Genomic DNA, 12,268 nt, shown 5'->3' with positions numbered 1-12,268 from the left:
AGCATTAATTATTTTTTCTTCCATGTTGTTTTGTCCATGGAAGTGACATACAGATTTATGAAGCTGAGACTTCTGCAATTGCAATTACATTTTGCAATGTATAATTGCCTCATATTGGTCAGGAATATCTAATTATGTGACTTTCAAAGTTCTAAGTTAACTTGCATATTTGTTGTAATTGAGGAAAGCAGAATATCTCACACAGTTCTTACTTGTCATAATTTCCTTATGTGTCCTGATTTAAGTAGAGTTTAGTGTAATTTACTACTATGTTTTGCTTAACACTCAATATTTGTAAGATGAAAAAGGTATGTTGTCTGGTTTATGAATGGTTTGTTTGATTTCTTCCTCTACTATACTAGTTTTAATTAAATAGGTAAAGCTTCCAAAATTGGAGATAAACTAGACTGATTTCTTTTTTTTCGAATTTACTGTGAAGTATCGGATTTTGTTTGCTTTTTTCAGTAAGGTTACCTGTTGCCAATCACCAGCCATTTGTCCTCTAAAACAATTATTTCTGAAAAATCAGTCCTTTGACTTTAGTTCTGAATGCGTTTGGCAGAGGATAATGGTGGTCAACTACTTCCAAGTCTCTTCAGAGCAATGAGAAATGGCACACGTTGTAGGGTCTACAGAACATTTAAAAAACAAAAAAACCCCTAACCAGCCAAATCACCATAAAACTTAAAAATATGCTAATGAAATATTGTTATCAAAGCATATGGAGGGAGTGTCACTGTTAAGTGACAACTTTGGAGTGAGTAACGAAAATTAAACTTCAGACGGGTGGCATGGATTTTTTTTTTCCCTATTAATGTAAACCTGTGTCAACGCTGAACTTCTGAATTATTTTGAGTGCTCTGCACGTAGCTGATCAGCGGGTACCGATGCTGAATTAGTAACCTGGAGAGGAAGAGCTTGCACTTTGTTTTCCGTGTCAGTGCGAAGTGTCACAGTGGTGGTTTCCTCAAGCTGTAAGCTAAACCAGGAGATTTTGAGAGCAACGTACTGATGATGGGGTTGACAGGTCTTACTGGTATTTAGATTTTAAAAGTTTTTACAATATTATTAACTAGTATAGCTCATTAGGCATATGGGTGTCTGCTGTTCTTAAAATACTAGGGTTTTGGAAGTGGAACAGTTAGTTGCTTTGTGTGTACAAGTGTTGTAACGTAAGCTATTGAGATAATTCAGTAATGGAGCATGCCACAGCAGTATCCTTACTCTGAAGATGGGGGAACCTTAAAGCTTATTTTATCAAGCTTAATTAAATTTGTGTTCATACCTTTTTATATAGTTGTTATTGCAGTCTGTGGTTTTAATCTAAGATAATGAGAATGTGGCTGTTCTGTTTAGTTATTTGGCAAATAAGTGCTTTGCTTGCTGCAGCTGATCTGTGTTTTTGCTAACAATACACATATTTGATATTCATGCTAGCTGAAGAGATTTTTATTTTTTTTTAATAGAGGTATACCAAAATTGTCATACCAACATGCGCAACACTCTTGAAACTTCTTTTTTTTTTTTTTTTTTTTTTTAAGTTTGCTGCTGGGCAGAGTATGTTTTAAATGGTTTGAGTACAGTGTTCTGCACTTTGACCCATACAAATAAACTTTTACCTTACTGGAATGCCAGACTGCAGCCACCTGGTCTCTGCTGTTTGAAAAGGGCTGTTCACATGGCTCAGACAGTGGGAGCTGAACTGGTGGAGGGGGAGCTAGTGACATTTCTTTCATTCTCTTTAAGGAAGTTTTCATGGAAGGGTTTTATTTAAACTGACTAAAGAGTGGATCTTTCTCAGGTGAAGCTTGCAATAGCCTTATAGCATTCTAGTCTTCAGCTGTGTGTTGATAGCAATTGATGGACCTTCCCTGTGGCTTTTAGGTGAGTTTTACCGGAACAGGATGTCTACTAAGTATTCTTTGTAGGTTGGTCAGATTTACAGTTGCAAGTTTCCAGTACTCCCAGTCTGTTGGTAGCACAGTATTGATAGTGTAGCAAAAAATTATCACAGTTGCTCTTCTTTCCATTCATCTGTCTTTTTGTGGGGTTGTTTGTAGCAAGAGGGAGGGTTAAAAGGTAGCAGAAGTTAAGGAATAAATTGATAGGGTTAAAAAAAACAACCCTCAAACCAAAAGCAAATAAAACCCTAAGGTTATTAGATAATAGTAAGTGCTATGCAGCCAGTAGCTAAGGTTTGAAATGTGCAGTGTGTTGATAAGTAGGACGTCTAAATTAGACTGTGACTCTTGCATCCAAAAGCCTTAATTTACATTCTGAATCTGTGTGTGAAATGTTATCTCAGCCTAGACTGGATCTTGAATACCACCCTCCATTTTGTTTGTGGAGGCCTTGGAAGTTGTGTTTTAGAGAATATTCTGTATTGTGAGATAAATAGTAGACTTGTATTGTCAGCTTGGGAAAGAGATCTGATCATCTTGTGCCAATGTGTTTTCTTGGCTTTTTGCTAGTTTTTGATGACGGTGATGAAAGGACCTTGAGAAGAACTTCGTTGTGCTTGAAGGGAGAAAGGCACTTCGCAGAAAGTGAGGTGAGACAATGATGAACATGCAAGAAAAACTAAGTAGTTATATTTATTTTTTTTTTAATAATAAGAAGAAATTGCAAGCTAATTTTGTTTCCTCTTTTACTGTGTAGACACTTGATCAACTGCCACTAACCAATCCAGAGCACTTTGGAACTCCAGTTATTGGGAAGAAATCTAATAGAGGAAGAAGATCTTCACTTCCTGTGTGAGTTTTGATAGTGCTCTGTTGATTTCCTTTAATGTCCTTTGCTAAAACTGAAGTACTACCTTTGAAGCTGCAATGGTCTGAATGCTCTGTCACACGAGCTGTGTACACAGCTTAGAGACTTAAGTAATTCAGTTCATGTAGACGTGTTCATATGTTAGCAGTATTATGAAATTAATGGGTGTTTTGCTTGTAGTAGCGTTAAGAATGTTTATGCTTCTTTAATATTATGTGTCAGGAAATGTAGGATCTTTAATCTTCTTTATACTGCACAAAGTAGGAAAAAACGTGCTCTGAATTTCTGGGGTAGAGACCATTTCTCTCTGTTTCATATCTGTGCACAATCAAATCCTGATTCATGCCTCCATTTCCAACATGATGCTGTTGTGTAAAATACTACTACTTGAAAGAAATTCTACAAAATTCGTCCTACTAAGTAAGTGCACTTAATATTTAAGTGTATGTCAAGCAATTTCAGCTGTTAAAACTCTAATTTTATTTTTCAAGCTTTGCAGAACAGGCAGAAAGATCAGGTTGTAAGCTGTATTTGCTTTCAAATATTAACTTCAGGTGAAAACTTTAAAATACTCTATGTTTTAATAATTTAGCACTGAAGATGAGAAGGAAGAAGAAAGTAGTGAAGAGGAGGATGAAGATAAAAGGCGTCTCAATGATGAATTGCTTGGCAAAGTTGTGAGTGTGACTTGTAATTCTGAGAAGGCAGACTGGTATCCAGCTTTGGTAAGTCTCTGAAGACATTGGCATCTCTAGTGCCACACTACTAATATCTTTTTAGACAAGGATGTCATCTGACTTGTTACGTTGGTTGTACGGCGGTTTTCCTGGATAGGATGGTGTGCAAACTTCGCAGTTTTTACAGCAAAGTTGTGAATGTAGTCAGGCTAAGCTCTGCTGCCCAAATTTGCTAAAAATACAAATATTCTACAGTGTCTGTGAAGAGTAGGAGAGCAAATACCAATGTTTATGTGTAACTTACAGTTTTATGGCTCTTGAGTCTTTCAAAGCTGCACATAGAATGACTGGTGTGTAGCAGTATTTGTTTTCTAAAAATACGATATGTTAGGACTTGCACTCGCAGGCCATTCAAGCACAACTAGACGTATGAATTTCAATTGCAGTGGAATTTTTATATTTTTGTATTTAATGATTGCCTTTTTCCTTACGTTTACAATTTTATGAAATACTACTTTCTTTCATTCTTGTATGTACATAAATGGCCAGTTAGTTTAGCAGTAGAGATCGGTTGTTATTTTTATTTGACTGTCAGTAGAGGTCACCGCTGTTAATTTGCCATTGCTGATAATAAATATATGTTAAATAAATTCAAGTACAAGTGGACTTGTACTGTAAAGGTAAACCTTTGCAAATTCTTTATACACACAGAAAAGTTCAGGGATGCGTATTAAAAATTGCTTTCTTTAGTAAACTTTTTGGTATTGTCAGACAAGCTGAATATGCATCTTCTGTCATCCATCAGAGACATGTTTGTTTTAAAAAAAATTTATTTGGAGCATGTTTGGTTCAATATTTTTTGCAGATTTTATTTACTTAATTGTATATTCTGTAGTCCTTTATTTTGAGTCTTCAGGGTGCGCTGGAATGAGCTCAGCTGTTACAATCTTCTAACTTAGTTTAACATTTTATTTGCCTGTGTGAATCTGGGATCAAAAGGTGATTAACTGCACAGGCCACTTGTCTTCCTTTCCTTGAAAGAAAGTGATGGTGTAATGTAGGGTGAATAGTTGTCACTGACTGACCCAGCTGTATGTATCTCAGTTTAAAATGTGAAATGCGGTGGTGTTGCACGTGTTCTGATTGTTGTATAACCCTTTACTAATGATAGATTTTTAACTTAACATGGTTCTAACTAGGGAATTTGTTGGCTGGAGGCGATGAACCTGTTCTGTTCTCTGCTACCTGAGAAACAGGAATGTCTTATCTTGATTTTTGGGGTGAAACTTCTGACTCATCTGAATGGGGTGCGACAGCTTCCACTGAGTCCTGGTAGATCCAGCAGTTCGTCTGCATTTAGCATTTTCTGTCGCTATATAGTCTAGAGCAAAATGTAAACTCGTTCTGTTTGTGGTAATACAAATACTGCAAATGCATTTTTATCACCTTTTAGACTGTGAGATGATGCTGCTGTGGAGGGATGTGCTGTAATCCACACTGGCTTATGTTATCCACACCTCAAAAAAAAACCCCAAAACTCGATACCCAAAAAACCTACTTACCTCTCAGTTTGAATGCCAAAGATCAGAAGCTGGTATAAAATAAGTGGGTCTGTGACTTTTTAAATAGATGCTTTAGACAGATTTTGTAGAACAAGAGAAAGAAAAGCAGAATAATAAACAAGATCGCATGATGTCACCCCAGCAGATTAGTTTTGAGTTTACAAATTAAATTGCAAACATTTCTGGATTGTACATAACAAGTAAAGTTAATAGTTTGAGAGAAACTGCTTCTTGAAATTTGTCATTGTTGGCCTTCGTGCTATAAATTGGAGTAGGTTTCTTTTCTCAGAACTGGAAATTATAATAGGAGAAACAGGAAAACAGCAGTTTTCCTGCTGTCTCTCTTTCCTTTCAAGAACAGCTTTTTTTGTTGTTTGTTTAAAACAAGTGTTTTATTTAAAATTGCAGGTTGTGTCTCCCAGCTGTAATGATGACGTCACAGTGAAAAAGGACCAGTGTTTAGTTCGATCCTTTGCAGATTCCAAATTGTAAGTAATAGCATTTTCATTAGATCTATATGGCAGAAAAATGCGAAACTAATTCCATGTTGCTTGAGGACATTATTTCTTCCAAAAGGAAGGGGTACAATTTGGTGTCGTGTTGGCTGTACACATTTGACATTCATAGTCTGTTTCCAGCTGACTTCTGTGCTTACTTGTCCACCTTTACATTGTGTGTACTGGTAAGAGTTCATTGGATTAGTAAAGTTTCTGGTGTTTCTTCATTTAAAAAAAAAAGCAACCGCTTCTGAAAGAACCAAGTGTTAACACTTTAGATGATTCCTGTTCTTTGAAGTGTGAGTTTTGGTTCTATTTATTTCTCTTATTGTCTTAATTATTACATCTTTATGGGTGTCTGTTGTACTAGTGTGGATATCTGATTGACTCATTACCTCCAGTGCCCGGATGTCTGTGGCTGTTTAAATAGCAAAGTATGAAAGTGTTTAATCTAGTTTTTTTTAATTAAAAAGTGAATGTAAAGTAACTGTTTAATTAACATTGTTACAGACTCTAAACCAAGATCCCTGTGAAAAGAAAGAAAGGTCCTGTTAGTCCATCCCTCCCAAAAAGGGAGAGAGAGACAGAGAGACAGAGATGTGTGTCTTACTTAAGGAATAATATATTCAGATGAATGCAAACACTGTTTTTTAAAGCTATTTCTCTTCATTCATACTTCTAATGCATCTGTCTCAACATATTGTCACTAAAAACTTCCTGCTGAAGGCCAGCTGTCATGCCTCCTTCCCTCTTTCAAAGGGAACAATTTGTGATTTTTTTAATAGCTGTGATTTTGATCAAGATGTAAGTACTTGATTACAGAAACGTATTTCAAGTAACTGAAGACTTAATGCATTTTGGCCTCTTAAAGTAGACATGTATCATCAGCCTTCTAGACAAGGCTGGTTCTTTATATACTTAGGGTAGAATGTTATTGGAAAAGCATGCAGACTTGCTTTGTTTTACTTTTTTTTCCCCTGTAGTCTTATGGCTTTAATTTCAGAAAGTGGCGGCCTCCCATTCCTGAGGTTTTACTCCATTTTTTCTGAAATAATGAAAGAAGAAAAAAAATCTTGCAATAATAACACACTTGTAAGGCTTTCCTTTCAGGTTGGTTAGCATTTCTAGTGTAGTAATTCAGTAACTGAATATTCAGTATAACTTTAGAACAGAGCAACTTCCATATATTTTGCTGTGAGAACACTTTTGTACTTTAAAAATAAAAATCGACTATTAATCAATGCAGATATGTGAATTTGGCTTCGTTGTTGCGCTGTGCTCCTAGAAATGCTTTTTGAAAATAGAAGGCTTGTTTCTTTCATCTTAGCTAGATTGTTATTTTGGGTGGCAACTGTTGAATGACGTGAATATTTTCAATTTAGAAAATGTTTTTTGTTTGTGTAGAGTATTTTACCTTTGCAAATTTGTGCAGGTGAAACATTTAAAATAAAGAAGCTTTACAAACTTTTCTTAATTATTTAATTACAAGGGTTCTTTCAGTGTCTGAAGTTCAAAGAGAGATTGGAAACTTGCTCTGGTTTTGAATCTTGTTTTAGTACCTACAATAACAAATGCCTTAATGAATTTAGTTAAAAAAGACCTTGAAGATGAATGATAAATCTTGAAAAATTTAGCAATGGCTTTTTTTCTAAGTCAAATGCTTGTTTTACTGTGATTTAAGAATAATATCAAAACCTTATTCTTTTTCAGTTACTCAGTAGCAAGAAAAGACATTAAAGAACTAGATGTTCAAAACTTACCAAAATCTGAGTCCTCTCCTAAAAAAGGTAAAGTAGAATAAATTCTAAGTGTTTAAAGAAAGTAGTCTCATGCAATAGTACTTCTAACTTTTGCAAATAAGTGGTGACCGCTTGATTTCTGATAACTGCTATTGGATATTTTGCAAGTAATTGAAAATATGATAAATTAGAGAAACTTTGGATATAACTGCCTTGTTATTGAAATACCACCTAGTAGAAGTCTTGTTTATTTGATTTTTATTTCCTTCTTATGGTCCACTCCAAATTCATGTGAAGTAAATAGAATATTTTCAAAGTAAAGTATTTGAAATGTCATTGAATAATGGAATATATAGTCACCTCTCCTAAAACCAAAGTTTTGTGCTATTGCTCAAAACTCTTTTGTCTTTACATTGAAAATACTCAGACAACAAGGTGTAAACTTTACTAGAAGAGCCTGCCTGTGATTAATGTTTGATTTTAAAAGTAGAATTACAGAACTTGATGGATGGATGATGTGATTACAATAATCCATGTTGTTAATGAGCTCGTAAAAGGCCAGATTTTCACTTTAATGTAAATAAATCTTAGACTTTTAGTATTGTTTCTCCAAATCAGACCTCAAAACACAGAATTTCTTAAGGAGAAATATTTAGAACATATGTGTTAAAACACAAGCTAACAACAACCACCCCCTCCACTAAACAGCAACAACAGTTCGTCTGGTTTGAGTAAAGATGTGGAACTACTCCTTAGCAAGTGAAGATTTAACATGATACTCACAAACAAGAGAGCTTGAGGTGGTTTTGATTGATTCGTGTAGTTCTTAATGATTTCTCAGATACTTTCTTCTTAATTATTTCACAGTGCAAGAACTTTAGACCAGCCAAAAAAATGATCAGGTGTCAGGTTTGAGATAAATTGAAGAAAGGGAATTTTTTTTTTTGTGCGGAACGTAATTGGGTGGTGACATTTATTGCCATTAGAGAATATTGTGGAACCAATGGTACTAATGGTTTCAGAAAGAGTTTGTTCAAGTTTCTGGAGGTTACTCTATTAGCAGCTATTAAAAACGGGTGCCTTTTCTTCTCCAGCACAATTGTGAATGGTTCAATGGAATATGTCCCTATTTTGGGTATTCTTCTGATGCCTTGTTATTAAAGTCTCTTATTGTGGCTGTGGGGCATTCTTTGGGGTTATCTGGATTTGTTTTGCTTTGTTGTTTTTCCCCCTTAGAGCACCTTTCCAAGGAAAAGAATGTGAGGTATTCCCGTTGTACAAGTGTGACTTCTCCCCATCCCGTCACTCCCTTATTCGTTACTGTATTTTTCCTCTGTTCTGAACATCTAACATCTCTTCAGGCAGGACTCTTAAACAAAACGTGTGCTCCTTTTTTTTTTTTTTTTTACAATCTAAACTTTAAGACATGAAGATATCTTGAAAAGAACTTGATCTAACTGCGATGGGTTTATTTTTTTAAATAGCTTTATTAGAGTATGTGTTTCTCATACAGAAACAACAGTTCACAGTTGCATGGAGTATATGTGGATAAGTACAGGTGCCAGTCTTTGGTGCTGTTCGCATATGTAGGTGTAAATGTTCATGGGCACCTGTGCCTAGAAAACAACGGAATGCTGTCTGGGACAGATGTTCTCAACTTGGAGCTCCATGAGTTGCCAGTACTTGATTTTTAAAATCTGATAGTCTGGAAATGTGAAGTGTGTAAACTGGGTGTTTAAAGCTGAAGGATCTATTTTATTACTTCATTCCATTTTGGCTTTCAGTTGGCAGTATAATTTACGAGAATGTGAAAAAGAAATCAGAAATTCTGTGTGATTCTGAGCGCTGCAGATGGGGTAAAACCAGGCCCTTTTCTTCTGTAGGGCTACAGGAGGCGAGCACGTTTCTCAGCATGAAGGGTGTTCCTCGGAACTGGAAAATGGACATCAGTGAAATCCTGGAGTCCTCGAGCAGCGATGAGGAAGGTGGAGCTGCTGCAGAAATTGATGAAGAGGAAGAAAAGAGAGAAGAGAAAACCGAAGAAGTAGTGGTAAGTCTGAGCAATTTCAGTCATTCTTCAGAGATAACGGAGTAACTTGCGTGCCTGAGGATTGCCTCCACTTCCCAACATTTGACTCTGACTTGGCTTACTCGCTTCGACGTCTTTTCAGCCCTGTTCGTCTTCCCTTTGCTGCCAGTGGTCTCTCCTGGGGTTTGTGAGCAGTGGCGGATTGCCTCTCGCTGTCCGGCGCAGAAACTGGAGGCAAATCTCAGACTAAGAATTCAAGGCAGGGGAGAGTGACAGAAAGAATCTGGGTTAAAAGGAGAGACGTAAAAAAGTTGATGCTGAGCCTGATAGTAGTAATCCAACTTTATTTAAAAGTAACTGTATTTTTCTTTTGTACGTCATGTGCAGCTTATATGAAAAGTAGCTTGTTTTCACGTCAGTTTGATTTGAAACAAAAAAAAGACAAACTAGACTTTTAAAGCAAAAGTATTAGTCTGACTGAAAGCAAGAGCTAACGCAGGGTGCCTGTTGAAGCTGTTTGGTGCCCAAGACGGGATCGAAGAGCAGTCCGTGAGGTGCCGTGGGAAGCGCTGGGGTTTTCTGAGCGCCGGCATGGCAGGCTGGGAACGCGACGCCATGGATGGACTTTCTGTTCGATACTGACGGTTGTCTGTTTTTCTGCATTGGAATATTTTGAGAGGCTCCTTTTCCACAGAGTTACCCAGTTCCTTCGTGTCATCAACAACGTATTTAGAGAATTGCCTTTTACTCCTGCTAACCTGGATGTTATATTTAGAAGTAGGCGGGGGGGGGGTGGTGTTTGGTTGTGGGGTTTGGCTGTTTGTTTTCTCGCCGTGCGATTTTCACAACGCGCCTGGGAAACATTCCTTTCTTTATATAGAAAACGACCATCCCCGAGCGGAGCTGGGCTGGGGAGGAGGGCAGGTCGAGCGCCGTTTCCCTCCCGCTTCCCCCGCGGCGTGCGGTTTGTCGGGCCCAGCGCGGAATGGCCGTTTCTCCTCGGAGGCGGCCGGCGGCGTTGCCACGGCAACCGGCTGTTGGCCGGCGCTGCGCATGCGCGGGGCCGCGGAGAGGCGGGCTCCGGCGCGGGGGCTTGGCCGGCGGCCAGGGGGAGGCTCGCCAGATGCCGTGCAATGGGCCGGCCCTTCCCTTCGCCTTTCATGTAACGCCTGCTGGTGTGTGGTGGTGTCTGGGGTTGCTTTTTAATTCTATTTATTTTTATTTTTTTTTTAACGTGGAGGAGAATGTAAGTAATGCCGTGTAACTGCGGATGCCGTGCAGGGAGAGAGAAAGCCAGCAGATATTTGGAAGTCAGGCTGAAATATGTCCAGGCAGCGGGCAGATTAGATAGGAAGGAAGTAAAACCATTTTACATTTGAAAGAATGCGGCTCCTAGGTAAGGATTGTGTGTTTTAATCTGTAGTGCGAACATGGGCGTAAAGAATGCGGGGTTTGACCTGGGTCTCTGATCTGGGAACTGTCTGGCGGAGCGTGCAGCCAGGGTAGAGCTTTCCAGGTAAAAAAAAAAAAAAAGACAATAAGAATCTATTTTTAGGTGTTAATTTTGTGGCTTGATAACAGCATTCTGGAAAACGTAGTAGATGTCTGTAGGAGAGTAATGGTATGATTAGATAAACGTAAGGATAAATGTGTGCAGAATGTAAAATCCTTTGGGTTTTTTCCTCTGTTTGCAGTGAAAAGGTCTGAATAGGCCACATTTTGCAGGGTGTGAACTGTTGCAGTCTGTATTGGTCTGTTTGTATTAGCCTTGGTTAAAACTGCGGACGATCAGTCACAAAAAATCAAGGATTGCTATACTAGTGTTCTAGTATCCATTTTTAATATCATTTTTCATGGCTATTGCATAAAAGTGCTGTGTGTTTCAAACAAAGAAGGGGGAGGGGGGAGCTTAGTGGCTAAAAAAAAAAAGAAAGGCATTCCTCTAAAAGAAATAGAGGTTATTTTTAAAGAATAATCTAAATGTAGAGTAGTGAAGCAAAGGATTCCAGACAGGTAGATGTGCTGGTAGGAGAAGCTGTAGAATCAATTATTTCCAGCTGACAAGTAGGCATGTAAAAATAAGGTGAGCATCTTCATGCTGAAGCTATGTAGCAGAGGATAGATATTAATCTTTTTAGATTATGTCAGAGCAGAACTGTCATTCCACCCCATTCAATCAAATTCCTGATTCAACTGTTACAGTACTTATTTTAATTGTGGGCCATGCTAGATACTGTGATTAGACAGCATTTAAGGAATTTATCATAATTTCTCTTTTCTTTTTCCTTAGAAAGGCAGTAAGACTGGTTGCAGAGAGAATCTACAAGTGAATGATATTTTTTTGCCTGTATTTGACTGCAGATGTTGAACTACTCAAATTTTGGATTTACATTTTGTAGAGTTTCTCCTTTGTTGATCAAGGTCAAAAATAGTTTCTGTCCATCCTCTGCCAGAATATTCTCAGTGAACCTTTTGTTTTAGAACTGCAAATTGTTGTTTTCCTGGAGATGGGAGGGAGAATTTTTTGAGTTATCTTTTTTTTTTTTCTTTTCTCCCACCCCCATCTTCTGAAATGCACAGCAGCTTTGCTGTCAAGGCCTGGCCAGCTGCTGACCAGCCATGATAGGCCTTCATTAAGTTAATCAAACGGACACAGACCTCCTTAATATATAATGAGAGGATAAAGTCAGTCAGGAGAGCCTGATTCTGCGAATGCAAAGGATCCTGTTTTTCTGAAGTAGGATCTTGTGCAATGATAATGGAGCAGAGAGATCTACTGTAGCTGGTGATAACAGATCCTACCATTTTTCCAGTAGCTGGGTTGAGATCTGTAACTTTGTTTTGACAGAGACTGTCTGTGTAATTGTGCTGCCTTTCATGACGTCTTAAAGAGTACGGTAGAACTGGTACAATGAGGTTTCCAGGCTTTACATGGTGGTTCTTTGATGGCCTTTGTAAGCTGAGGAGGGAGAGTGTGGTGGCGGTGAGATGCTGA

General features: G+C 37.8%; 1 protein-coding gene across 4 annotated transcripts in view; it reads left to right on the top strand.

Moving 5' to 3' along the window:
• ARID4A (AT-rich interaction domain 4A) overlaps nucleotides 1-12,268 on the top strand; it is a 50,828-nt gene that overhangs the window by 15,806 nt on the left and 22,754 nt on the right. For all 4 annotated transcript variants that reach the window (XM_075427004.1, XM_075427003.1, XM_075427002.1 and 1 more), the window contains exons 6-11: nucleotides 2,472-2,551; nucleotides 2,659-2,753; nucleotides 3,362-3,494; nucleotides 5,417-5,496; nucleotides 7,216-7,292; nucleotides 9,128-9,294. In XM_075427004.1, coding sequence (XP_075283119.1) covers nucleotides 2,472-2,551; nucleotides 2,659-2,753; nucleotides 3,362-3,494; nucleotides 5,417-5,496; nucleotides 7,216-7,292; nucleotides 9,128-9,294 — 632 coding nt within the window. The remainder of the gene's footprint in view (nucleotides 1-2,471; nucleotides 2,552-2,658; nucleotides 2,754-3,361; nucleotides 3,495-5,416; nucleotides 5,497-7,215; nucleotides 7,293-9,127; nucleotides 9,295-12,268) is intronic.

The sequence above is a fragment of the Opisthocomus hoazin genome, chromosome 7 (genome assembly GCF_030867145.1).
Source record: "Opisthocomus hoazin isolate bOpiHoa1 chromosome 7, bOpiHoa1.hap1, whole genome shotgun sequence".
Lineage (NCBI taxonomy): Eukaryota > Metazoa > Chordata > Aves > Opisthocomiformes > Opisthocomidae > Opisthocomus > Opisthocomus hoazin.
This window is presented reverse-complemented; position numbering and strand designations above follow the sequence as displayed.